This window comes from Monodon monoceros, unplaced genomic scaffold (assembly GCF_005190385.1).
Source record: "Monodon monoceros isolate NGI ecotype Baffin Bay Population unplaced genomic scaffold, NGI_Narwhal_1 Super_Scaffold_21, whole genome shotgun sequence".
In the NCBI taxonomy this organism is placed as follows: Eukaryota; Metazoa; Chordata; class Mammalia; order Artiodactyla; family Monodontidae; genus Monodon; species Monodon monoceros.
Genome location: NW_021703778.1, coordinates 37,725,559 through 37,753,011, shown reverse-complemented (window position 1 = coordinate 37,753,011; position 27,453 = coordinate 37,725,559). Strand labels below are relative to the sequence as shown.

The 27,453-nt window shown below is 51.5% G+C and overlaps 1 protein-coding gene across 2 annotated transcripts; it reads right to left on the bottom strand.

The window, feature by feature from the left end:
- Positions 1-972: 972 nt before the first annotated feature.
- Positions 973-27,195, bottom strand: RHCG (Rh family C glycoprotein). Of its 2 annotated transcripts, none has more exons than XM_029239443.1 (11): positions 26,889-27,172; positions 16,830-17,016; positions 13,460-13,610; positions 9,423-9,570; positions 8,471-8,637; positions 6,882-7,019; positions 6,549-6,685; positions 6,096-6,220; positions 5,825-5,898; positions 2,237-2,329; positions 973-1,420 (listed from the first exon to the last, which is right to left on the bottom strand). In XM_029239443.1, exons 1-10 carry the CDS (start codon positions 27,073-27,075, stop codon positions 2,261-2,263), a joined length of 1,383 nt encoding a protein of 460 aa, XP_029095276.1. In that variant the 5' UTR covers positions 27,076-27,172; the 3' UTR covers positions 973-1,420; positions 2,237-2,260. The 2 variants fall into 2 exon arrangements, with proteins under 2 accessions (XP_029095276.1, XP_029095275.1); XM_029239442.1 differs by having other exon boundaries at positions 988-1,420; positions 2,237-2,392; positions 26,889-27,195.
- Positions 27,196-27,453: the final 258 nt, after the last annotated feature.

Here is a 27,453-nt window from a genome sequence, read left to right as displayed (position 1 = left end):
TTTCAGCTCCTCCTCCCCGCCGCCTCCTCCCGCTCCTCTGGCAAGCGGAATGAAGGCCTGAGTGCGTATGTACGTGTGAATTGCGAGGCGGACGGGGAGGGCGATTTGGAGGCAGGAGAGACCTTCTCCTCCCTCTCCCCTCACCCCTTCTTCCTCCCTCTCCCCTCACCCCTTCTTCCTGGAATCTTTGCTCCACAAAGGATCTGGATTCTGCTTCTTATTCTCCACCTGGCACACTTTTGCCTCACCTCCTTTTTAGCCATACCAAACCTTGCCATGCTGATTCCCATCCCTGGGTCTCTGCCCATGCTGTCCCTTTGCCATCCTTCTGGTAAACTCCTATTCAGCCTCCAAAACCCTGCACAGGTGGCCCGCTCTGGTAAGCCACCTGGGCATTGAATGCCTGCCAGAGTTCAGGGTGGATTCTGGATGTCAGTTTAATCCCCCAGCTACACTGTGAGCCCCCTGAAGGCAGGAACTCTGTGTGGTGGCAGGCCTTAATAAGTGATGGAAGATCTGAATTACTGCAACATTCTCCCAATCTGGAGGGAAAGCAGGACTGGCATGGCAGGGAGGAAGGCGGGAAGGGTTGGGGGAGGGGAATTGGCCACAAAAGCCCTATCTCTCTACTCTCTCACCTGCCTGAGTGCCCTTGAAAGGGAGCCGGGTCACATGGAGGGCACAGTGGGCATGGTAGTTCCACAAAATGGGTGTTTCTGGGGTGGCTGATGTGAAGTAAGGAGGGGCCTTGGGGAAAGATCCCAGTACAAAAGCTGAGCCCTGCTGGGGGAGGGTGGGGGCGGGCTCCAGGCTGGGCAGACTCCAGCACCCTGAATTCTTCCTCTTCAGCCTGGGATGATTTTCCTTGCAGTGTGAGTGGCAGCTTGCGGTGGGAGGTCAGGACTGAGACGGGAGGTTTCTTGGGTCTTTTTCTCCCTCAAACTGGCCCTGTTGGAGCATTAATACCCATTCTACAAAGAACACCAAGAACATTTTATTCACGGAGGCTACCATCTGCATGGCACAGAGAGGCCTGGAGGTTTCAGGGGGCATGGGAGATACTGGCTGAGGGGCAGGAAGGGAGTGGAAGAGCCCAGCAGTCGGTGGTTGGCAGCTACGTTGTCTCGTAGGAGGGCTCGGGTCCACTTCCAGCCCCCAGCCCCACTCCTGCCTGCTTTTCTCAGGATGTGGCCACCAAGACCCCTGGTGGCAGGCTTCCTGCAGCCAGAACCTAGCTTGGATGCCCACTTTGTCTATAGCTCCTCCTCCATTCTCAGGCAGGTCCCCTGGGATGAAGGCGAAGGGAGAGATGGAGGCACCCTGGACCGGGCCAGCAGGTGGAGTGCCGCTCGCCTTGCTCTTTTGTTCCCAGCTTGATCAGCACTGGCTCCTTGGGGAACGCTGGAACAGTCTGTGGAGCCTGCAGGGAGAGCCAACAGCAGCGGGCCACTGTCATGTTCTGCAGTAGCCCCTCGGGCACCTTTTCCTTTTCTGAACGAGATGGGCAGCATTAGAAGCAACCGGTGACAGCCTCTCTTTTCTCTTTCCTTAGACCCCAGCATCCTCTCCTGACACATCACTCAGCCTGTGTCCCAGACACAGCTCTTTCCAAACTCTGGTCTTTGAAGAGGTCAGATAACTACGATAAGAGCAATGATAGTGACCTGGAGAGACCCCAGTTCCTCCACTTGCGCTGTGTGGCTTTGAAGATCCTGAACCTCTCTGAGCCTTAATTTCCTCATCTGTTAAAAAGAGGGAAGTAACTGCACCTGTCTGTAGAGATCTCTGAAGGGTCAGATGCAAAAGACATGAGAAAGGGCTTGGTGCATTCCACAGAGGGAGCAAGGAAATGTTAGTTGATGGAAAAAAAGGAAGGAGAGAGAGATAAGGAAGGAAGGAAGGGTCTCGCCTGAGTTGATCTACTGAACAGAGCCAGACCTTCTCATCTCCACTTTTATAAATGAGGAAAGTGAGGCTCAGTCTCTGGGGTGAAGAGTTCCTCAAAGTCACTCTTCCAGTCCAGGGTGCTTTCCACAAATTACCGTGTCTGTCCAGTAGGCGCAGAGTCTGACTCTGAGTGCCTCTCCCACCAACCCCAGCATGCCGCTGTGGGTGGGTGGGTAGGGGGGTGTGGGAGCTCACATCCTCATTTCTTGATGCTTTCTTTTTGCCCCTTTGCTGGTGGCATCTGATTCCCAGAGTTGGGCCCCCACTGACAAGCCAAGCCCATGCTCACCTGCTTCTCACTTGCCCTGGGAGTTTAAAGTTCTGAGGGCTTGAGGGTGGGGTCCTCAGAACGGAAGACAATACTCTTCTGGTCCTTGGGCATCTGCAGAGAGAGGAGGCAGCTCCGAGGGCCCTGCCCCAGGCCGGGCAGGTGTACCTGGTGGAACTAGAACAGCCTGGGCAAGTCAGGAGCAGCAAATGGTGTGTGGCGGGCGCCACCTTGTGATCACCGTGCAGTTTGCATGCCGCAAAGCAGGGCAGTCTTTCGCACAGGTATCTGGCTCCTAGTCCACTTAGCCACTGTCCAGGGTGCTAGGGCACTGCAAGGCCAAGGCACAGTCCTTGACCCACTAGAGCAATGGGAAGGCATTCAAGTGAAGTGCACAGTGACAGTAAGAGTTGTAAATGCACGCAAGAGACTGATAACCCAGCCTGGGGGGATTCCAATTGTGCTGAACACACTTTTTGAAAGAGGAGTAGTAGTGTGCCAGGTGAGAGGCAGCAGGGCAAGCTCCCTGAAGCGCAGGCGGGTCCAAAAGTGAGGTAGGGGGAGATGCAGGGGAAGCCAGAAGTGGATTGGTAGGTGCAGTAGGGGTGGGGCAGATCAGCCCAACCTTGGCCTCAAGGCTCAGATTTGATCCTAAAGACCCCCTCATCTGTTGTCCTGGGGAATATCTGTCTCACTTCTGTCCTCTGGGAAGCCACCTTATCTCCCAGGTAGACTACCCAGAGGCCAGGGGCCATGGGAATGGCTTGATGGTGGCTTACTTCCATCGACACGGAATTATATTACTTCAAACTGAGCACTGCTGAAGAGTATACAGCACGGAGAAGGTGTGAACTTAGAATAAATTATAAAGATCAAAACAGAACCAAGAGGGAATTCCCTGGTGGTCCAGTGGGTAGGACTTGGAGCTTCCACTGTTGCGGCCGCCCCAGTTCAATCCCTGGTTGGGAAACTAGGATCCCACAAGCTGTGCAATGGCAAAAAAAAAAAAAAAAAAAGAAAAGAAAAAAATAAAACAAGAGAGAACTTCTACATGTGGGAATTGATAATGTTTTTTAGTTTATTTCATCAACATTAAATCTGTGTGGTTTCTAATTGTGGTGTCTGAAATAGTTTAAGTTCTGACTTCAAATATAGAATGAAAATAATTACACTGCTAAAAAAATAAAGTTTATTCAGAATGTAATAACACAAAACACTTCTTATGATAGAGAGATAAAGAAAAAGAGCAGGATACCAAATCGAGTATAATATCATCTCAGCTATGTATGAAAAATCAATGCCGATTTTAAAAAAAGGGCTGGAAGGAAATATATCGAGACTATTAATAGTGCTTGAATGAGGGTGATGGGATTTCTTTCTATTTTTCTCTATTTCCAGATTTTCTTTAATGAGCTTCTATTCATGTTATAATTTAAAAAATAATTTAAAGAGAGCGAATTGAAAAGGCTTATTAGTTATGTACATAAAATTGGATTACCCTGAAAACTTCTGGTATGATTTTAAAAATACAGAGCCAACTAATCATAGGAGATGCAAATCAAAACCACAATGAGCTATCACCTCACACCTGTCAGAATGGCTATCATCAGAAAGTCTACAAATAACAAATGTTGGTGAGGATGTGAGAAAAGGGAACCCTTGGACACTGTTGGTGGGAATGAAAATTGGTGCAGCCACTATGGAGAACGGTATGGAAGTTCCTCAAAAAACTAAAAATAAAACTGCTATATGATCCAGCAATTCCACTGCTGGATATATATCTGAAGAAAATGGAAACACTAATTTGAAAAGATATATGCACCCCAGTGTGCATAGCAGCATTATTTACAATAGCCAAGATATGGAAGCAACCTAAGTGTTCAACAACAGATAAGCAGATAAAGAAGAAGACGTGGTATATAGAGAGAATGGAATATTACTCAGCCATAAAAAAGAATGAAATTCTGCCATTTGTAACAACATAGATGGACCTGGAGGGTGTTATGCTTAGTGAAATAAATCAGAGAAAGACAAATACTGTACGCTATCACTTATATGTGGAATCTAAAACATAAAATGAACGAATGAATATAACAGAACAGAAACAGACTCACAGATACGGAGAACAAACTAGTGGTTACCAGTGGGGAGAGGGAAGGGAGGAGGGGCCAGATGGGGTAGGGGATTAAGAGGTACAAACCACCATGTATAAAATAAGCTACAAGGATATAGTATACGGCACAGGGAAATATAGCTATTATTTTATAATAACTTTAAATAGAATATAATCTATTAGAATATTGAATCACTATGCTGTACATCTGAAACTAATATAATACTGTAATTCAACCATACTTCAGTAATAAAATAATACAAAGCCAAATGAAGGACCATGATGGGCAGACCCTTGTCTCAGGGGCCACAGACACAGGCTAGGTCCTTGCCCTTGTCAGGAGGGGGAAGTGCAGGAGGCAAGAAGTGCCCTCTGTGTCATCCTCCATCACCTAATGCAGGTAAATACCTCTAATAATGATTCGTGGGGAGGAAGGCCATCCTGAAGTCACAGAAAGCCCAGACTGTGGCATGTTTTTTGTTTTTTGCTGTACGCGGGCCTCTCACTGTTGTGGCCTCTCCCGTTGCGGAGCACAGGCTCTGGACGCGCAGGCTCAGCGGCCATGGCTTACGGGCCTAGCCGCTTCACAGCACGTGGGATCTTCCCGGACCTGGGCACGAACCCGTGTCCCCTGCATCGGCAGGCGGACTCTCAACCACTGCACCACCAGGGAAGCCCTGTGGCATGTTTTTAAAGAAACTGAGTTCTGTGACATTCTACTACTTTTAGCTTCTAGAACAATGTTTCTCAAGTTGGATTTTTGTACTAACACTTCTCTGGATGCTGGGAGAAGTGTTAGTATAAGACCACCTGGGAGCTTGTTCCCATGCCGAGTCCCAGGCCCTACTGAAATGGAATTTCTGGGCTAGCCTCTGGGAAACTGAGTTTTTCCAGGTGGTTCTTATGGATACAGAAGCTAAGCACTGCTCTGTGATTCTGAACCCAGGCTGTATATTAGATTCGCCTGGGAGGTTTTAAGTACTGAAAAATTCTAATGCCCAGGCCCTTCACAAGACCAATTAACTCCAAGTCTCTGGAGGCTGAGACCTGCGCTTGGAAAGCTTTTAAAGCTCTCCAGGTGATTACAATGTGCATGTAAGGACCCAAACCCACTGGTCTTGGGCAGTGGTTCACAGATGAGTTTTTCATCAGAGTCAGGTGGAGGGCTTGTAAACAGTGCTGGGCCCCACCTCTTGAGTTGTGAAATCAGGAGCTTTGGGTGGGACTTGAGAATTTATATTTCTCACGAGTTCCCAGGTGGTGCTTCTGCTCTGGGGAGCACAGGGGACTAGGCTTTGGGAATTACTCTAGAATGCTCTAGAATGAAGCCTTCAACCCCCAGGAGACACAGCCTCCTGGATAAAGGAGCAGGATGACACAGGCTCTGTCCCCCAACCCTCAGCTTCCCACTTCCCAGGCCCCAGCCCAGCTGATGTGGTCCAGGGAGAGGGGAATGCAGCCACCCTTGTGTGGGGGGACAAGTCAGTAAAACTCACCTCCCAGTAGATTGCATCTTCAAAGCAGTTCTCATCAGCGGCTTGTCCCCAGAATGGCAATTTCAAAATGACCCCTAAAGGAAGATGGAGGTCAGGGATAACTTCTTCTCTACCTACCCAGCCCTTTCCCTTGACGGAAAAATCCCCTCAGTCTCACCGCTATAAGTGCAGAGACAAAGGGTTTCTGGGAGCCTCAGCTGACCTCTGGCACACACTCTTAGGTCCCCCAACCACAGGCCCCACCTTCTCTGGCCCAGCCAGTCCCACTCACCTACGATGATGCCGCCCACCAGGGCCATGGCCAGCGACACAAAGAGACCAGCAGCCTGGAACTTGCCCTGTGTGCTTGCGTTCCAGCTCAGTGTGGAACTTCCAAAGCCAAAGGCAAACGCAAGCCTGGGGTGGAAACAGGGGGCAGGTCAGGGCCCTACGGAGAGGCCAAGTCACCGCCTGCTGCCACCCCACCCATGAGTGGACACCAAGGCTCAATAACCCCTGGGCCTCAGCCTTCCTGTCTACAAAATGGGGGCACTGGAAAGATCAGATGATCTCTAAGATCCTTATGGAAGGACAGAGGTTGAGGAGAGAAGGCCCATGAAATAGTGGTCCAGACTGGGCAAGAAAGGGGATAGAGACACAGTCTTGGACCCGAAAGGAACAGTAGGAAGGAGGAATGGAGAAGGAAGGAGGGAGCTCAACCTCCCTCTACCTCCTCCATTCTTACCCTTCCTGCCCATACAGCTCAGTGTTGGCGGAGGCTGCCGTCACAGCACCCACAATGCCACCTATGATGCCGGGCATGCCATGCAGGTTGTGAATGCCGCACGTGTCCTGGATCCGCAGCCGGGACTCCAGGAATGGCTGGAAAGGGGAGATAGGTGCCGCTCAGGCAGGGGGCTGTGGCACGATGTGGGGAGGCCAGGGTTCTGGAGGCTCCAAATACAGAGACCCCGGATTCCCCAGTCCCACACCCCCTCCCTAGGGACCGCCCCCCACTGTCAGGAACCCAGAGACCCCAGCGTTCTCCAGCCCCCAGACCCTGGCCTGGGGCCCTCACCGTCAGGTACACAAAACCCAGGGTGGAGATGATGCCGCAGATGAAGCCGATGACGAGGGAGCCGTAAGGCATGAGCATCATCTCGGCGGCAGTGCCCACGGCCACCCCTCCCGCGAGCGTGGCGTTCTGGATGTGCACCTAAGCAGGGCAGGCAGAGCGGGCAGGAACTCAGTCCTCTCCCAGAGTAGCGTCCTGGAGGAGCTGACCCATAGCCCGAGCTGACCTCCTACGCGTGGGTGCCGCCTGGGAGCCAGGGATGTCTCAGAGTGCATCTCAGCAAGCCCGGAGACTGCAGAGGGCTCCAGCCTGGGCCCAGGCTTCGGACAGCCACCCCTGTGTTCTCTGCACATGTGCCACCCACACCAGCGCTCTGGGCTTTTTCCGTGTGCACAAATCAGTGTTCTTGTGTCCATGCCAATGAGTTCCATCAGCACATCTGCGTGTTCCCTTTGTATCTGGCGGCCGCACATCCCTGTGTGCCCAGGTTTGCATGTCTGATGTTCTCTACGTGCCCGTGTGCCAACGTCAGGCACCTCTGGGGCCTTCATTCACACGCACCCACGTCAGACTCTGTGAGCCTACACCAGCACCAGCTGACTCTCTGAGCGCCTACCTGCGCCGTGGACTGCGTCACTGGCTTGTGGGGATGTTGTTTCCTCTCCACAACAAGCCCAGGAGGTAAGTACGGTTATCTTTTGACGTTTGCAGATGAGGAAATTGAGGCACAGGGAGGTTAATGGACTTGCTGAAGACCACACAGCTAGCAAGGGGCAGAAAGGTGTCTTGATCCAGGTCTTCGTGGAGCCACAGCCCCTGACCTTGACACTATTCCATGTCCCTCCCTGCATGTGCCTACGTCAGCGTGTCTGATTCTTTTCCCCCTGCTTCCTGAGTCCCCACCTCTCTGTGCAGTGATCGGCCAGTGCATCCAGGGGCTCGAGGCTGTGTCCCGGAATAACGGGTACTCCTAGCAGTGTCTCGACACACATGTGCCCATGTCTAGAAGCTAGTGTCAGAATAGCAAATAGAGAGGTGGTTGTCTTTTTACAGAAAAATCTACCAACACCCATGGGGGTTGGCCCCTCCCGCTAATGACAGAAACACGTCCCAGTGACGTGATATGAAGGACACTGGGCAACACCACGTTCCCACAAACCTCCCAAATGCATCAAAAGGATTCACCACTTTGGTGTGTGGGATAGGGCAGGTGAAAGCAGTGCTAGGAAGGCTGAGGGCCAGTGTCTGGAGGATCGGAAGTTGGCAGAGGGGAGGTGCTCAGTCCAGAAGAGCTGTCAGCACCCAGGCTGTGGGGAGGAGAACGAGAGGAGCCAGTTCATCCAGAGCAGCTGGAATAATAGAACCTCCAAGAATGTGGTTCTGGACTCTGCCTAAAGCCAGCTATGTCATCTGGACAAATCATTTCTCCCGGAGCCTCCGTTTCTTCATCTGCAAGATGGGTGCGATAACCCTTATGCTGCCTGCTTCACAGCGCTGTCGGCGGGGCATGGTGATCAGTGCCCACTGGGCACAGGCAGTCACGGCCGCAGCTCCCCCCAAGGCTCCCCACTGCTCCCCCGCCCCACGCTCACCATATCCAGCTTGCCCTTCTTATGCAGGACGCTGGACAGTGCCACCGCAGTGAGCACACAGGCTGCCAAGGAGCAGTAGGTGTTGATGACAGCTCGGTGCTGGGCGTCTCCGTGATTCGACACAGCTGAGTTGAAGCTGGGCCAGTACATCCACAGGAAGAGGGTGCCTGGCCAGACCAGACAGGGCCGGTGGGCCCGGGAGAAGAGGTGTTAGATGGGCCCAACGGAGCTCAGGCAGGCATCCTGTCCTTTAGCTACAGAGATGTCAAATGACTGACACGCCCCAGCTATTTCCCACCCCTGCAGATTTATTCATGCTGGGATCTTCTTAGAAGGCCCTCCCTGTCTTACTTACTATCTAACTCCCACTGAGCCTTCCACTCTGCTCCAGGAAGTCTACCTTGACCCCATAACTGGGCAAAATGCCTCCCACCGGCTTCCACAGCACCTTGAGGGAGAATCTTTTTCTCCACTGTAGGGAGATTATCTGGTGGCATGGCCATCTCTCTACTACACTGTGAGGCGCTCCTTGGAGGCAGGGCTGGGTTTTAAAAGACCAGAGAGGGTGGCTGATACGTATTCTCTGGAATGAATGGACACTGGAAATAGGAATGTACACCTTGCCTAGCCTAGGGATGGAGTGAACAGTTCCTGGTTACCATTGTGTCTGCCCTGGGACATCCTAGGGAACACACAGGATGACTGACCAACTTCTTCCAGCCCCATGGGGGAAAGGGACAAGTATCTGGGATCCTGGAAGTATCTATAGGCGACCTCTCTCTGCACTTCCTCCAAAGGGAGCTGGCAGCCACCTCACAGAGCGCATGGGGATCAGCTGTGAACATGGCAGCCTGAACTGCTCGTGGTGACCTTCACCCGTCACAGTGGTCCTCACCCGACATGGCAGCCCTCAGTCATCACGGTGGCCCTCAATCATTATGGAAGCTCTCACCGATCATGGCAAAGAGGTCCGAGTGGTACACAGAACTTGGCCTGTCCTTGCTCTGATATAGGTTGGGTCGGTAGAGGATCCAGGTCACTGTGAGCCCAAAGTAGGCGCCGAATGTGTGGATGGTCATGGAGCCCCCTGCATCCTTCACCTGGGGTACAAGGGGCCTGTAAGACTCTGACACCTCCTCTCTCTCCCTCCTCAGAGCACTCTCCCACCTCCCCCTACCCACAGACAGAAGTTCAGCTGTCTTTTGACTCCACAGGCTACAGGAGGGAGCCTAGGGCCCCTTATAGATCAATCAACTGGGAAGGGGAGAAAGTGGGGATCCCCTGTACAGCTATACTTCAATAAAAAAATAAAGAGGGGGATCCATGAACCCAGGCTGTAAGCCTGCCAGCAAAATGCCAGGGCATCCTCACCTAACAGATGAGGTTTATGGCCAGATGGGGAACCCAGGCCTGGAAAGGACTTGCTCAGTCACACAGCTGGAAGAGGTAAAGCCAAGCTAGGACCCAGGGCAGCGCCCTATCTAGTCTGTCACCCACTAGTTTTCAGCTTATCTTAATTCCTGGGACCTCGCCGCTGCCCTCTGGGGTCTCCCCTCTCCACATTTCCTCCTACACACCACTCCTGGCCCAACACCACCCCATCCGGACTGCCATTACCCATCTCCCCTGCATCCTATCATGCTCCTTGCCCTCCAACCTCCCAGCCAACCTCCCACCATCCGCCCCATCCCCTCTCCTCTCCCCTGGCCCCCAGAGTCAGAGCAGGGAGATTTGGTGCCCTCCCCATCTGTCCAAGTTCCTCCTTTACAAAGTGGGGCAGGTCCTAGTGACTTAGCAGAGCTGTCTTGAGGATGAAACTAGACAACTTGTGTAAAGCACTTGGCAAGCATGTGGCACTCCACAGGGGTGGATGATTGACTGATTTAGTCTTCCTCCCTGCCCCCAACCTCCCCTCTCTTCATCTTCCTCGTCCTCCCCACTCAGGAAATCCCCATCAGAATCACAGACTCGCTTCTTCGCTTTAGATGGGAAACCCAACCTTGTGTCCAAGGTCACAGAGCTAGCTGTTGAATGGTTGACGGAGCTGAGTTTCCTGACTCCCAGCCTAGTGGGTGCCTCTACTAGCTATGTGACCTTGGGGGAGCCCATTACCCTCTCTGAGTCTCAGTCTTCTCATCTGTAACATGGGGGTAATAATTGTATCCATCTCAGAGATGAGAATTAAATGAGATAACCCATGTGAAGCATTCAGAGCAGGGCCTAGGCAAGGGCAAGTGCTCCTTAACTGTCAGCAGTCATTATTGTGTTTAAACTTGGCTCAAAGAGAGGCCAGAAGACTGTCATGCACTGAAAGAATTTCTGCAGCAGATCAGGGAGGGGTTTTGAGGGCCAAAGGAGCCTTCTCTGCCTCTAAATTCACACCCAAGATACTACTTCTCAGCCAATTTCAGATCTCATCTGTTGACCCCACTGTGTACCCCCTCACCTAGCCTCACTTCTTTCTCTCTACCCACCCCAATCAGTCTCCAAGGTCTATTTGTTCACCTTCCTTATAACTCTTGTATCATCCACTTTCTTCTCCTTGTACTAACCCAGTCCCATTATCTCTCACCAGGGTGACTAAAACAGCCTCTTAACCGGACCCTTTGCCTCCAACTGTTCTCTTCACCACAGCCAAAGTGACATTTCCATTACATGTGTCTGACCGTGTCACTCTCCTGCCTGAAACCTTCCATAGCTCCCGACTGCCCTCATGATAAAGTGGAGACTCTTTGGGACTTCCCTGGTGGTTCAGTGGTTAAGACTCTGCGCTTCCAATGCAGGGGACTCAGGTTCGATCCCTGGTCGGGGAACTAAGATCCCACATGCCGCACGGTGCAGGCAAAAACAAACAAACAAAAAAATAAAGTTGAGACTCTTTAACACAGCCTCTGAAAGTCTGAAGATCCATGTTCCTCTCCCTACCCTGTTTCCTCTGCCTCAAATGCCCTTGCTCATTCCTTTGCCTGGTTATCTCCTACTTGACTTCTAGTTTTGATATCTCTTCCTCCAGAAAGCCTCCCTGACCTGCCAGATGCTGGTTCAGGCCTTCCTCCCCTCCCTTCAGGCCACCTAGCCCTGGAGCTCAATCCTTGTCTCACTGCATGGCCACTGTCTATTTGCTTCCTGGCCCCCTCACTAGACTGTGAGCTCCTTGGGATCGAAACAAGAGTCCTGCTCACCTCTGTATCCCAGTGCCTGGAGCATTGCCTGACATGCAGTTAGACTCCAAAATTCATTCCCTTGACAAATATTTCTTGAGAACTTATTAGGCATTGGGCCAGGTGCCAGGAATAGAGACGGTCCAGATAAGATAAGGTTTCCCATGCTTATCAGATAAGGATACGTGCTATGAAGAAGATAAATTAAGGCAATGAGAGAGAGAGTGACTGGGAAGAGGTAAGGTAGAAGGCAACACTGGGTAGGAGAATCTGGGAGGGCCTCTCTGAATAGGTGAGATTCCAGTTTAGACCACAAAAAAAGGACTTGGGGGAGATGAGCATTCCAGGTAAAGGGAACAGCAAGTACAAAGGCCCTGAGGTGGGACCAGGCTTGGTGTGTTTGAAGAGCAGACAGCAAGGTATGGCCAGAGCACAGAAAGATGGGGAGAGAGTAGATGATAAGCTTGTAGAAAAGGCTGGGAGCAGAACATGTAGGGCCTTATAACAAGTTTGGATTTTATTTGAAGTGAAATTTTAAAAACCAGGGTTTTAATCCGGGGAATGGTCTTATATGCATTATTAACAGGTCACCATGGCTGCTGGTGGAGATTAGCCTGAGGTGGTGGGTGGGGCAAGGATGAAGCCAGCGAGGGACTTACTTCCCTGGCCATCCAGTAGTTAAACTCTGCGCCTCCACTGCAGGGGGCGTGGGTTCAATCCCTGGTAGGGGAACTAAGGTCCCACATGCCTGGCGCGGCCAAAAAAAAAAGGATGAAGACAGGGAGATGAGTCAGGAGGAAGGGATATGGTGGCTTGGACTAGTCTGGTGGCTGAAAAAAAATGACAAAATGAATGATTGAATGTAGGGTGGCCTGAAAACAAAAACCCTGTCAGTGGGACTTCCCTGGTGGTCCAGTGGTTAAGACTCTGTGCTTCCACTGCAGGGGGCATGGGTTCGATCCCTGGTTGGGGAACTAAAATTCTGTGTGTACAGCATGGCCGAAAAAAAATGAAAAGAAAAAGAATGGAAATCATGTGCTCACAATAGTGGAACAAAAAAGATTAGGGTCCTGGATCCCAGATGATACTGAGGAACCACTATACAAGCCCTGATCTCCCTGCTTCTGAGAAATAAACTTTTGTATTAAAAAACAAAAAACCCCCCAAAAATCCTGGGGGTTTTCAGGCAGAGTCCAAATATAGAGGAGCTGGGGGCTAAGAAATGGATGGGGTCCCTGAATAATCCCTACACCTGCAAATATACCAAAGAGGTGTCTGAGCAAGAGTCAGCAGCCTAAGGTGCCCCTTACCTGGGCCAGTGAATTGGCCAACTCCAGGGGGCATCATTCCTGCCATAGAGGTCCACGTGAATGGCACCTCTGGAGTTGTGCAACCTGTGAAGCTATACATATCCACCTTGGCCACTCCCCTGGGAACTTTTCTTACTGATCTGCCCCTTCAATTTACTGTGCCTTTTTCTTGGCAGAGCAATCTGGGAATATGTGTGTGGAAGAGGATGTGCAGGAACATCCCATTCTTTCCATCTGATATACAGGAAAGAGAAAGAAGAGAGAAAATCAGCATGTGAGGAACCACTTCTCTGCCTAGCTGGTGGACTGATGTACCAGGTGGACTATCATTCCTGCCCAATAAATGTCATTACTCCCGCTTTACAGATGAGGAAACTGAGATTCAGAAGGTTAAGTGACTTGCCAAGCTTGAATTGAATTCAGCTGGCATGTCTCCCCAGCTCTCTCTTTCTCTGTCCCCCTCCTGCCCCCATCCAAGTGTCCCTTCCACCCCCATCCCTGTTCTGACCCCTGCTCACCTCTAGCAGGCTGAGGAGAATGAACTCATTCACTGAGAAGAGGGTCACTTGGAAGAGAGTCATGATGAGGAGCTGGACAGGGCTGACTTTGCCCAGAACTGCCCCAAAGGCGACACAGACAGAGCCCACGCAGAAGTCCGCATTGATGAGGCTGTGGGGAGACAGGTCAGGGGAGGGGCTGAGGCCACAGCAAGAAGTGGCACTCCAAGCTCTGGGGAGTCTAGGAGTCTAGGTTGAACCTAGACTTTGGTCACTTGTGGGTTTGGGCTGGCGGTCTAAACTCTCTGAGCCTCAGTTTCATCATCTGTGGTAATGGGCACATAGCATCTTAGAGCTACTCTAAGAATTGAAAGAGGGCTTCCCTAGTGGCGCAGTGGTTGAGAGTCCACCTGCCAATGCAGGGGACACGGGTTCATGCCCCAGTCCAGGAAGATCCCACATGCCGTGGAGCGGCTGGGCCCGTGAGCCATGGCTGCCGAGCCTGCGCGTCCGGAGCCTGTGCTCCGCAACGGGAGAGGCCACAACAGTGAGAGGCCCACGTACAGCAAAAAAAAAAAAAAAGAATTGAAAGAAATAGCATGTGAAGTATCCAGCACAGCAGTGGTACATACTAGATGCCACACCCTTCCTTTGCGGCCCCATCTCAGGCCCCCACCCCTCCTTGCAGGCAGCTTGCGTTTAAGGCATCCAAGTGGTCTGGCTGCTGTTGTTGAATGTGGCCCATATTTGGGGCCTTGCCCTGCCCTCCATCTTCTACCTGCCCTTCCAGAACCTCTTCTCACCTGCCTCCTCTTCAGGAAGCCTTCCCCAATTCCTCTAACCAGATGTGGTCTCTGCCTCCGAATCCTTATCTCTCGCTGTGCACACACCTCTCCTGCTGGCTACCAGGGCCTTGCTTGCGTTTGAGTTATCGTGACCTCCTCGTCACCCTACTTGGGAGAGAGGATATGTGTCCAGGGAGAGAGAGGGGCCTTCCTGCAGGCAGTAGGGAGCCAGAGGCTGGGTGGAGGGAGGGGGCAGAAAGGCCAACAGAGAGAATGGAGGCAGAGGGGCACATAGGCGCTCCTTAAGTGTGGACCCTGAAAGCCCAGCCAGCCAGCAGAGGCGGACATCATGTGGTCAGAGGAGACCCTGTTTCCATCCGTGTGTCCACTTTGCCTAACCCAGGCCTCCGTGGGCCCTGCCAGCAGCAACGCTGTCCTGGATTCCAAGGCAGACTCTCAGCGTGGCTCTCCGAGTCATGAGCGTTGTTAATTGGAGTTCGTGTAAGGACAGCAGCGGCTACTACTTCCTTAAGGCAGTCACATCCAGGGGAGTGCCCCTCCCCCATGTTCAGGGGTGTGTGTGTGTGTGTGTGTGTGTGTGTGTGTGTGTGTGAATCAGGAGGTGAGAAGTAAGAAGCCAGCTGATTGTAGGGCCAGTGCGTGGAGTGGGGGCAGGGCACTGTTCCCTCGGGGTCCCTCCCCAGACAAAGGATGTTCACTGGAATGTATGCTTCACTATGAGCCTTGTTCACTGCTGAGTCCCCAGGGCCTGGCTGCATGAACAATGACAGCTGCTAAGTGCCAGGCACCTAAATGCCTGCTCAGTACTGCTCAGGCCCTCCTGTACCACACCCGAACCAATGATGGGAAATGGAGGCTTAGAGAGGCCGAGTTATTTGCCCCAATTCCCATAACTGCAGCCAGAAGACCATCTGACAGAGGTGACCACTAGGAAGGAGTGATAGGGAGAGTACCGAAGCCCACACCTGGGCCATCAGCTCCCAGGAGATGGAGATCTGGATTTCACCTCTCAGGCAGGGCCTGCAGAGGGGAACTACCCTGGAGTGACAGGTACGATCTGGAGGACTCGGCAGCAGGGACAGGACAGAAGCCAGGAGAAGGGTCCACAGGTCAGGTCTGGGGGCGACATGCTCATCTCAGCCCTGGGCACCAGAGATCAGCTCTGGCTCAGCTGGTGAAAATCATTTCCCTGAAAACCAATTTGCCAAAACTCAAGTTGTCAAGTGACTAACTTGTTAAATAACTGGTTCAAAAAACTTAACTCACAAAAGTTTACAATAATTCCCTTTGAACATTTTAAAAAACTGTATACTTTTGTTTTGCATTTAGCCATAGCTATTTTGCTGTGGTGGCCAATTAAATATACTACAGATATTTTTATGCTTTGGGTCTATGGCTTTGGGAATGAGAATTTCTTGTGTATCTTAAACAGTAGAGTGATATGCATGTCACGGATTTTATATACAAAAAGACTGACTTCTTGGTTCCGAAACATTTCCTATCTAGTCGACTGTTTTTCCTGTTTCTCTTAATTCATGGAGTCACTAATTGGCTTAAGTGAATTAATATTTTGCAAATATTTGGCATATGTTTAAAATTTCAGGCACCTGGCTTATTATACCTGGTTTGTGCCCTATATGTGACAGCAGGGATTTGCACTTTAAACGTGGTTTATAACAATTTGCCTCTAAACCCTTTCTGTAGACTTGGTTTTCTGATTTTCTCCCATGCAACACAAATTGCTATAGGTTTCACAAGTTGCCATGGCCTAGAGAGTTTGATAAATGAGACATTCAGTGAAGTGACTGCTTGGCAACTTGGTTTTTGGCAAGTTGGCAAATTTATTGTATAACCTGGTGGTGGTGTTGGGGGGAGGGATACAATGAGGCTCCTAGGAGGTCTCCTCAGACAGAGGGAGGGGCTGAGTTACCTGATGTGAGGGGGTGGTGGTATTCACCAGACCAAGAGATTATGACAGAGAAAAGTGATGTGGATAGTGGTGAGAAGAGATGGGGATAAGGTGCCCCCTGGAGGCTGAGGCAGGGAGGGGCTTCAGTCCTAGGTCTCCACACCTGCCTCAGCTCTTTCCTATGCCTGTTCCGTGGGTGGGGATACTGGCAAGTCAGGGAGAAGCACTCCATTCGGTCCACAATGAACCTTAGGAGGCTGGTTCAGGCAGCCCCACACTCCTTCCCCTCCTCTGCCACCCGCAACACCGCCCCCTCCATGGGTTCCATGGGCTGAGGTCTCTCAGGGCAATTTTGATGTTTGATGTGTCAAAGGGGAGGGTCTGGCTCTGGCCCCTGGAGAGAAGAAGCCTGGCCTTGTGTCCCTGCAGCCCGCGTCTTAGGAGGAGGGAAAGCCTCCAACAGCACTTGGACACCATTAGAACTCCCACCTTGGGGACTCGTTGATCAGGAAGTGAGTGAGCGAGTGTGTGTGGTGTATGTCGCAGGGCCCCGGGTACCCTGGTTGGACGATGAGGACCCAGCTCACAGCCCCAAGCCCCGGGCTCCGCCCCTGGACCCTCCCCTCACCCGGGGCCCCGCCCACTGTGCTCGCCCCGCCGCCGGCGCCGCGCTTACTTCTCCACGCCCAAGAGAATGTAGCGTCCGTCAAAGGAGTGGAACCATCCCTGCATGAGCAGCGCCCACTGGATGCCGAAGGCCGCCAGCAGGAAGTTGAAGCCCACGGCGCTGTAGCCGTAGCGCTGCAGGAAGGTCATGAGGAAGCCGAAGCCCACGAAGATCATCACGTGCACGTCCTGGAAGCCTGGGGGGAAAGCGCAGCCGAGGGTCTTGGCGGCCTGACGAAGACCCGCCATAGCCCTAGGTCTGGGCCAGCTCCGCCCGACACAGAGCCTGTGTCTTCCCTGCCGCTGGCCGGGGCGGGCCGCCCCCGAAGCCGGTCCCACCATGCCCGCATCTGGATCCTGAGGCTAGGCGCAGTAATGAATGGCTCTACTGCAAGTAGAGGAGCCACTACTACCCCCATCAAGTCATGATACAAACTACTATGTATAAAACAGATAAACAAGGTCCTACTGTATAGCAAAGGGAACTATTCAATAGTTCTCTTCAGTATATTGAATAGAAACTATTGAAACTATATTGAAACTATTCAATATATTCAATAGCCTGTAATAAACCGTAAAGGAAAGAATATGAAAAAGAATGGACTTCCCTGGTGGTGCAGTGGTTAAGAATCCGCCTGCCAATGCAGGGGACATGGGTTCAGTCCCTGATCCAGGAAGATCCCACATGCTTGTGGCAACTAAGCCTGTGAGCCACAAGTACTGAGCCTGCACGCCACAACTATTGAGCCCACGTGGTGCAACTATTGAAGCCTGCGTGCCTAAAGCCCGTGCTCTGCACCACCACAATGAGAAGCCCAAGCACTGCAATGAAGAGTAGCCCCTGCTCTACACAACTAGAGAAGGCCTGAGCACAGCAACGAAGACCCAATGCAGCCATAAATAAATAAATAAATTTCTTTTTTAAAAAATTTATTAAAAAAAAGAAAAAATATATTTATATATATGTATAACTGAATCACTTTGCTGTACACCAGAAACTAACCTAACATTGTAAATCAACTATACTTCATTAAAAAAAAAAAAGACCTTCTGGAGTGAACCGGTCTAGGGGAACAGAGGTGGGCCCCCCAACTTTAGACCACTTAGACCACTGGGTTTTAAGGCCAAGAAATGCCTGACCCCCCCCTCGGGAGATGACAGCTCCCCCTCACCACTCTCACCAAGGGTGGGCGTGGGCAGCTAGGCATTTGAAACTGGGGCCAGGCTGCGGATTACACCCAGGGTCTAGGGCCTTGCCCCCTCAGCTCCATTCTTTTACTATGGAGAAGTTAGTCTTATCTAGCCTAGGAGTCCCTTGACTGGCCATGCACATCGGTTGATCACCCCCAGAAACATTGCCACATCCCACCCCCACTCCCAGCAAGCACACCTTCCAGCATCACTGAGACCTGAATTAGATGTCTCTGGAAAGTCACTTAACATACTTGATTCTCAGCACCTTCTGCAATGCTTACTCACAGATGTTGCAGAGATTAAATGCAGACGTGTATGTAAAGCACCTAGCACAGTGTCTATCCCATAATAGATGCTCCAAATGGGCATGTCATTATTTATTGCTACTTGATTATCATTTATTGTTACTTAGGTATATTCTAATTCTCAGTTCTGACCCAACCCTTCTACCAATTCACAGTGTGGCCTCGACAAGCTACTTCCAGGACTTCCTTGGTGGTCCAGTGGTTAAGACTTTGCACTTCCACTGCAGGGGGCATGGGTTCGATCCCTGGTCAGGGAACTAAGATCCCGCATGGTGCAGCAAAAAAGAAAGGAAGGAAGGAAGGAATAAAGGAAGGGAGGGAGAAAGAAAGGAAGGGAGAAAGAAAGAAAAGACAAGCCACTTCCCCTCTCAGAGCCTCAGTTTTCTCAATGATAAAACTAAAGGGATGGATTAGAATGATCTCAAGTGTCCTCCTAGGGCTAACATTGCATGGTTCTAGATTCCCAGAAAATAACAGAAGGCAAAGAGCTTTGAGAAGCAAAGACAGCTACAAAAGTATAAGGCACTAAAAGGAACTACCACAGGTGTCACAGGACACAGGGGCCAGATGGAAGGGCTCTCATTGGCCAATTCTGGGACAATTTGAGCACCAAAATAATTAGGTTACCATAACAAATTAAAACCATAAAAATATAGGAACTCAGAATAGGTAAATAAATAAATGAGATAGCAGGGAGGGCTCTTGCTTACAGCAGAATGCTGCCAGCCTGACAGTTAAATGTGGAATGAGCGCTGAAGTTGGAAAATCATAATTTTCACAGCAAAGATTCCATCAGTGGATGCTGAAATCCAGGGACAAATTTTTATGAAGAGCAGGACATTTCCCTTGTCTTAAAAGGGTCTCCCTATAGACTGCTTATGAGTTGCAAGGGAGGGGAAAAAGCACCCAGTAATTATACGGCAGAGAAATTGGGCAACATCTTGACTGGGTGATCAAAATGAACATCACCAGTGAGGGACAGATGGACAATGTGCTCCTTCAGGAAGATACTCTGAAAAGGACATATCACCTCTGTGGTGCTCTGGCTGAGAATGCATAATCCCACTCTAACCATGAGGAAACATCAGACAAAAAATGGGCAACATGCTATTAGAAAGGGGTGAGGCTGTATTCTTGAAAAAAATCGATATCGTAAAAGATAAAGAAAGGCTGCCCATTTTGAGCATCTATTATGGGACAGACCCTGTGCTAGGTGCTTTACATGCACAGGAATGGTCCAGATTAAAGAAGCTAAAGAGGGAGAGGGAAGGGTAAGCTGGGACGAAGTGAGAGAGTAGCATTGCCATATATACACTACCAAATGCAAAATAGATAGCTAGTGGGAAGCAGCTGCATAGCACAGGGAGACCAGCTTGGTGTTTTGAGACCACCTAGAGGGGTGGGATAGGGAGGGTGGGAGGGAGGCACAAGAGGGAGGGGATACAGGGATATATGTATACGCATAGCTGATTCACTTTGTTATTCAGCAAAAACTAACACAACATTGTAAAGCAATTATACTTTTTAATTATACTTTTTTTTAATTATACTTTTTTTTAATTATACTTTTTTTTAACAAAAAAAAAAAAAGAGGCTAAAGAGACAGGTCAAATAAATTCAACACCTAACACTAGACTGGATCCTGGACTTGGCCGGGGTGGGAGGTGGGTGCAGGTGCAAGGGAGTGCTACAAAGGTTGTTACTGTGCCAACTGACAAAATTATATAGGGACAGTATATTAAAGTACTGTGCAATGTAAATTTATGAAATTGATCACTGTGGTTATAGAAGAGAATACCTCTATTCTTAGGAAACATTGTGGAGTAATTAAGGCTACAAGACCATGATGTGTACAATTGACTCTCAAGTAGTTCAGGGAAAAAGTAAGTGTGTGTATGTGCTTGTGTTTATGTGGGAAAAGAGAGAGAGAGAGAGAGAGAGAGAGAGAAGAGCAGATAGCTTAATCGGAGTTAAAGAGTATACAGTGTTCTTTGTACTATTTTTGTCTTAGCAACTTTTTGTAAATTTGGAATGATTTCCAAATTAAAACATTTTTTGAATAAAAGTGAACTGCAGAGCCCACCAGACCTGGCCTACCCACCTGCCTCCTCATTCTTCCTTTCCTCAGTCCTCCCCTCCCTCCTGTGCCCTGGTGTCACTGGCCTCCCTTGTGCTCGGTCCCACTCCGGGTCTTTGCCCGTGGTGGTCCCTCCACCTGGGATGCTGTTCCCACAGAATGGCCAAGCAACTTCTCTTCCTGCAGATCTTGGCAAAATGTCACCTCATCACAGAGGCCTTCCTGACCCCTGAGTTTAAACTTGGTTCTTTCCCTCACAGCACCCTCTTCTTTCTATTCTAGTTCTTATTACAATTTGTAGTTAGGTTTGTTTGTCTAGCCCACCAGACTATAAAGCTCCAAGAAGGGAAGGCCAAGCCTGTTTCGTTCACTCTGGTATTCTCCATTGTCTATGAGAGTGCCCAGGTAGATGCCCCATAAAAATCCAGGAATGAATGAATGAGTGAATCAATGGTTACTGTCATGATCTCAGCAGCACCCAGATATGCCAGCCTAGGGCCCAGGTGGGATTTCACCATCAGGGGACGCTGCAGGCCTTCTACCGTCCAAAGTCTCCTACCCACTGGGCGGATAGGCCCTGGTGCCCACAGCAGCCTGGCAATGCTTATGCTTGCCAGCCCCCATCTGCCCTCATCTGTCTCCCCTGCAGGCTTCCCTGAGGCCCAGGCCACAGCCATAGACCCCTTGGCTAGCAGGCACCTGGACGAGGCTGAGAGAGGAGGCCCTGGCACATTGCTGGGTAAGGGCTGAGGGCATAGCAGACGATGCAAGAGAGCTGTGGGTGTCGCCCCAGTATGGTGCGCTGAGCTTTGCGCTTCTTGCGCAGACCTACACAAACAGACAGCAGCTCAGCTTAGGTTCACAACGTGTGCAGCTGATTTCATGTATTATCATGTTTCATGGTTTATCACGTTTCTAACTGTTGTAGAGGAAGCTGAGCTAATGTATGTGAAGCACCATACACGGTGTTATGGTTATTCTTGGGAAGAACTGATGGGTGACAGACTGGAAAGAGAGGGAGAAGACACATTCAGACCACAATTAGAAAAGCAGGGAGGGGACGTGGCAGGAGGGCAGAGCTGTGGGGAAACACAGGGAAGGAGGAGGAGGTTGCCGGGGTGGGAGGGAGGTGCTGGGACTAGCGCTGGTTGTGGGAGTCTGAGATGACCCCAGGGGTGGCGGTGAGTGTTGGGCAGGGTAATGTGGGAGGAATGGATCCTGGCCTTGGGGCTTGGAGCTGGGGTTTGAGATCAGGCAGACCTGCAGACAGAGCTGGCAGCTGGAATGTGGGAATGGTGAGTGGGAGCCAGAAGCTGAGGATCTGCTAGCTTGCCTTGAAGCTAACAGACCAGACAGGGAAGCTGCTGGCAAGGAGGTGGGGGGAACCCCTAGAAAAAGGTAGCATCACAGAAGGTGGGGGCCATTCAAGGAGCGGGGTGTCAGCTGTTTGGTGGCAGAGGAAGCATGCGGGCAGGGGCAGGGCTGAAGAGCACTGGAGGCAGCCTTCCTGGGGGGTGATGTGCAGTTTCAGGGCTGCCTTTGTTCTCCCTGTGGAGCAGAAGAGAGGCCTCAGCTTCCCAGGGCTTCTCCCTAACTGTCCCCACCTGGCCAGTTCCCTGTCCTTCTCTGTGACTCCCTGGCTGTCCTGACCTCTGTCTCTGACCCTCTCTGCAGGTGTCTCTTTCTCCTCCCCCCACCTCAGGCACACAGATGCCAGCTTCTCTCTCCTTGGGCACCTTCCCTATCCATTCTCTTGCTCATCTCTCTTTATCTCCCAAAGTCCTCATTAGAAGTACCACTTTATTAACTTATATTTCATAAAGTTTGATGCTACTGAAAATGCTTTTAATAATAATGGTCTGGGGACTTCCCAGGAGGTCCAGTGGTTAAGACTTTGCCTTCCAATGCAGGGGGTGTGGGTTCGATCCCTGGTTGGGGAGCTAAGATCCCACATGCCGTGTGGCCAAAAAAATCAAAACATAAAACAGAAGCAATATTGTAACAAATTCAATAAAGACTTTAAAAATTGTCCACATCAAAAAAAAAAAATCTTAAAAAAAAGAAAAAATAGTGTGAAGGTCCGGAGTGCATGAACTTCAGCAGGGACATACCTCCCTGATCTGCAGTTTCTTCTTCTGTAAAGTGGGGGATAGTAACAGAGCTCAGAGGTGTGTGGTGCACATTTAATTGGTCATCCAACCAAAGCCCTGGGCATAGGCCTGGCCCTTTAGCCGTTGTGCAATCATATTAGCTACTGTAGTACTTCTCTTTTTCTCTTTCAAGACTGACTAGGTGCTTTGCATTGGGTTGGCGACTTGCTGGAGGACAGTGTAAGTTGTTAAGACACCTCCCCTCTTCCCCCTCCTTCCCCAGCCTGGAGTGACTCAAGCAGCCCAGCCCAGAACCTGCTCTCCACTGGGAGGTCCCTGATTGGGCGAGTCTGGCACCTGGCGTCCAGTCTGAGAGCTGCCACAAGGGGGCACCAGTACACAGCTGTTCTGCACCCGCTTCCTTGCTCACTCTTCCCTATGGGTCCCTAATGAAGCTGGCCTGAAGCTGGCCAAGTCTCAAAAATCTCTGAAGCCTGAGGACAAAGCTTCCCATGCTGACGGGCTATGGCAGCTCTCCCTCCTCTGCTGCCTCAGCACAGCAGGAGTGGTGCCCTGCGGCGGCCTGGGTACCGGCCCTTCCCATGCTCTACAGGCCAGCCCAGCCTAACCTGTTGCCTTTGAAACGTACCGGCCAGCCCCTCAATTCCCCAAGGCTCTGTGCCCACCTACCCCATGCCTCAGAGCCGACCAAAGAACCACCCCATCACCGCAAAACCTCCTGGGGAGGTGGCCGGGGAGTAGCAATGTGGCAGAGACTGGGGGAAGCTGGTTGGCTGTGCAGTGGGAGGGTTTGGTCTCACCCCTGCCTGTGCCACTGACCAGCTGGGCAAGTCTCTAACCTCCATCACCGGCACCATAAAATAGAAACAAATACACTCCCTGCCTGACAGAGCATGCAAAAAGCACTTGTAAGTGGGGAGAGCACAAAGGAATTTAAATGCTATAATAGTTCAAACTAATATTGGAAGAGACATTCCTCGGCCACATCTCTAAAGGGATGCTGAGCCTGCACTTAAACACCTTCAGCAACAGAGCACTCACTCCCTTCTGAGTAAGCTCGATACCAGCATTTACTGTCCTCTGGTTTCATGCCATGAGACGTGCCCTCCCAGCCACCCGTCATCTTCAATCTTCCAGGAGAGCCTGTGCATTAAAGAACATTCCCACTTCACAGATGAGCATATTGAGGCTCAGCATGGTTAAGGAGGTGGCTTACTCCATTTAGTGATGGACCCAGATCTGTTTAATTCCAAAGCCAACCACCGGGTTACACTGCCTTCTGCTTGTGGGAACATTGGTCTTTTATTAAATGGAGTTGAATCTGAGGTTCAGGTTCCCAGGAGCACAGGTCAAGCCTTGTTGCCTCAGTTTCATGAAACAGTCCTTCAGGTTTGAAACTGTGGCATCCTCTACCTTGGGTGACCTCCCTTCTCCCTTAGTTTTCCCAGGAGGCTTCAAGAGCCAAGGCTCTGATGGCTCCTCCTCAGGCCAACTTCCCCCAGACACTGCCTGGAGACCCTCAGGCCCCAGAGCACCAGCCCAGGAGGAAGTTCGTGTTCAGCAGCCGGTGCCTGCAGCACGGCCTTTGAGGCCACTGCCAGGGCAGGTCCCCAGCTGGTTCTGTGCCTGCCGCCAAGGGGCCCAGCTTGGGAAGTTGTCCTCAGGCACTCCCGGGCCTCAGCCTGAGCCAGCTGGAGCAGTACTCCTCTGGAAACCGAGATGCCCAGATGCTCCACTAATCCCTTGGGCGGGAATGAGGCCCACACAGGTGTTGACAGCCTGGAACCAAGAATCCTGAAAGTACCACAAGGGCTGCCCTCACTCCCCGCCCCTGGGAATTGCCTTGAGGCCCAGGAATCCAGGCACAGGGCCCCACCTTGGCTCCAACTCCTAACCATGCCCACTGGGAGCAAGAGGGGCAGGAAGAGAGGGGAAAGGTGAGACTAGGGGGAGGAGGGCAGTGTAGCAGGGTGGGCTCAGGTACCCGGAGCTCCTACTCTGGCTCACTAGTTTCCTAGCTGAGTGACTTTTGCAAGATACTTCCCCTCTCTGGCCTTAGTCTCCTCACCTGTAAAATGAGAGTCATAACATTGCCTTCCTCATGCAGAGGCGGTGATGACTTATGGAGAGATTGCATGTTCGGTTTGAGTTGCTGCCACTACTTCCTGCCCTTGCCAAGGAATCCTGAGGCCGAGATTCTCTCCCTACACTCCTCTTCTCTCTGTCACTTCCTGCTCAGATGACAAAGAGCGCCCCGGCCGTGGCAGGAGAAACTCAAGGCCCTCACTGATGGCTGGGACTACCTCATCCCGCTTAGTGACCTCCCTCCCAGTCTTTTCACAAACTTGAGCCGCTCAGCCCACATCCCCGCATGCTCTTTCCATGGACCCCTTAACTGCCCTGCTTTCCCCTCCTCACCATCCCACTGCTCTCCAGGAAGCTGTCACAGATCTCTTCTGCACAGAGCACTTGACCCCCTTGCTGAGGCCTGCAGTGTTGGGGTGTACCTCTCTGACCAGAGTGGCCATAAGCCCTGGTTTGCTGAGACAGTCATGGTTTATGCCTGTGTCCTGGCAAATTACTACTAGCACAAATTTCCTACCTCTTCACTCTCCAAAGTGTCATTTGGTTGATAAATTATACGGCCACCCTATAGATAAGTGATCACTGAGTGAATAAAAGTAGAGCACGCAAGGAAGTGGGTGGGTGTGGAGAGAGTGGGGATAGGAGCTGGGGAGATGTGAGGATTGTACCCCCTACTGGAGTGGTTCTGTAGCTCCTATTAGAGGGTCTTGAGACCTTCCACTGCACAGACACATGGGGGACCTATAAACGCCCATGGGAGGCCTTGGCCCTGACGCTTTACCAAGGGGCTGGCTCCTGTGGCCAACAGAGAAGCAAGAGCTGGAGGGAAGGAGTGAAACAGGCAAAGGAGGGTCTCAAGCTTGCCTGCCTCACCATTTGCTGGGTCAGTCCCCTGCCAAGAAGCATAAAAGTGGGCAATGTGAAAGGTGGATTTGGAGTCTAAACTCCAAGGCTACAGCTGTCAAGATCTCTTAAAACATGGCCCTGAGTGGAGTCCAGTAGAGGCTGTGGTGTCACCAACGCTGGGCACCCTCTTCTCTCACCTCCCTTCTTTTAGGCACCATATTTCTGTTAACGAAGCCTGTGATTTTGCTGGCTTTTTGGGAGGCACTTAATGTGGCTGGCTCCCACGGGGCCTACAGTCTCCTCCACCTCTACTTCTTTTCATGCAGGCTGCCATCCTGAATGTGTGTACTTATTTAACTGGATCTGAGTACAGTGGGTAGAATCCCATTACTGAGGGTGTACAAGCCATGGAGGGAAGACCAGTTTGTATAGATGACTGTTCCAAAACCAACAGTCCATGACTATGTGAGCACCAACAGTTAGAAAGATTGTCTTTGGCTGCTGGTAGATGGTGTGGAAAACTAGAAAGCACAAGGGCATGAAAAGAGTCCTGGGCTGGGAGTCTGGAGGTTGGGCCGACCCGAGTGACCTTGGGCCAGTTCTTCTAACTCCTGAATCCTAGGGCCTCTGTGTTTAGTGCTCTTCTAGCAATTGCTCCATTATGAAGTGAGGATTCCATGCTCAGCACCAGGCCAGAACTTTATGTGCAAGGTCTCAACCCACTCCTGGGAGGTAGGATCTATTATTATCGTCACTGGACAGATGAGGAAATTGAGTTTCTGCATTGTTGACATTTGCCTAAGGCCACCCACCTGGTTAATGGCAGAGCCATGATAGAGGTGAGGTCTGGTGATTCCAGGGCCATGCTCTTAACCACAGCACCACAGATGCGAGAGAATTCAGGGGTGCTCTTTCTCCCTCTCCAAGCCAAAAGGTGGTAGGTGCCGTGGTCCCCCACACCTCTCCCAGCAGCTGGGCTGGTAGGCCAATGAGCCACCCCTGCAGCCCTCGACATTGGAACTACCCCCTTAACATGGAGAGCATGGGCACAGCTGGACAAGGGAACCAGAGTCACCCACTGGTTGGTGACCAAGATGAGACTCAGGTCTTTGGAAGATATCAAGAAGGGCTCTCTGACAGGGAGGCTGGAGGTCTCTGGCGGCACCTGGAAGGAGTGAGCTCTCCCCAGTGAGTTTTCAGGGGGTGAAAGGAATTTGTGTACATCGGGCCACTTCCCAAGCTTGATCTCCAGACACTGGGAAGTCCCCCTGGTCGGGAGCCTAAGAGGGGCGGGGCAGGGGGCCTGTGGGCAGCATTTCCTCCTCCGCTCCCGCCTGCCTGCCCCATGTTCCTGAGCAGCAGGCTGCGGAGGTGAGGCCAGGCGGGGCCCTCAGCCCGGTGGGGACAGCTCGGATATGCCGCAGCTGGGCCTGCAAGGTGGTGGGACTTACTCGGGTACCGATAGTAGAATTCGTTGTCCAAGTCGCTGGAAATGTTCCTGGACATCCTCTCCTCGATCCAGTGGGCGTCGGCATCCAGGTCATAGCGCACGAACACGCCGAAGAGGACCACCAGGGCCACCTGCAGGAGCAGGCAGATGACCGGCAGCCGCCAGCGGAGATTGGTGTTCCAGGCCATGCTGCAGGGGGCGCCTGGCCGGGACGGGCAGCAGGCAGTTCGGACGCTCGGAGGCGAGAGAGGCTTTTAAGACTTGGGCAGGGGCGGGGCGGCCGAGTCCGGTTGCGGAACAGCTGATCCGGGGGCCGCCCGCGCGCTCGCCCAACCGGGGAGGGGACCCGCGGCCCGCGGCTCGCCCTCCGCCCAAGGGCCCACGCGCTGGGGTGGCTTTGACGGTGGCGGGAGTAGGGACCGAGAGGGCAGAGGGCAGGGATTAAGGCGTCCAGCCTCTGTGGATCCCATAGATACCGGGCAGCACTGCCTTTCCTCTTCTGTTCCGGTGAACAGAGAAAGAAAAAGCCGATCATTTGCCTCCCACCGAGATAAAAACGAAGGCAT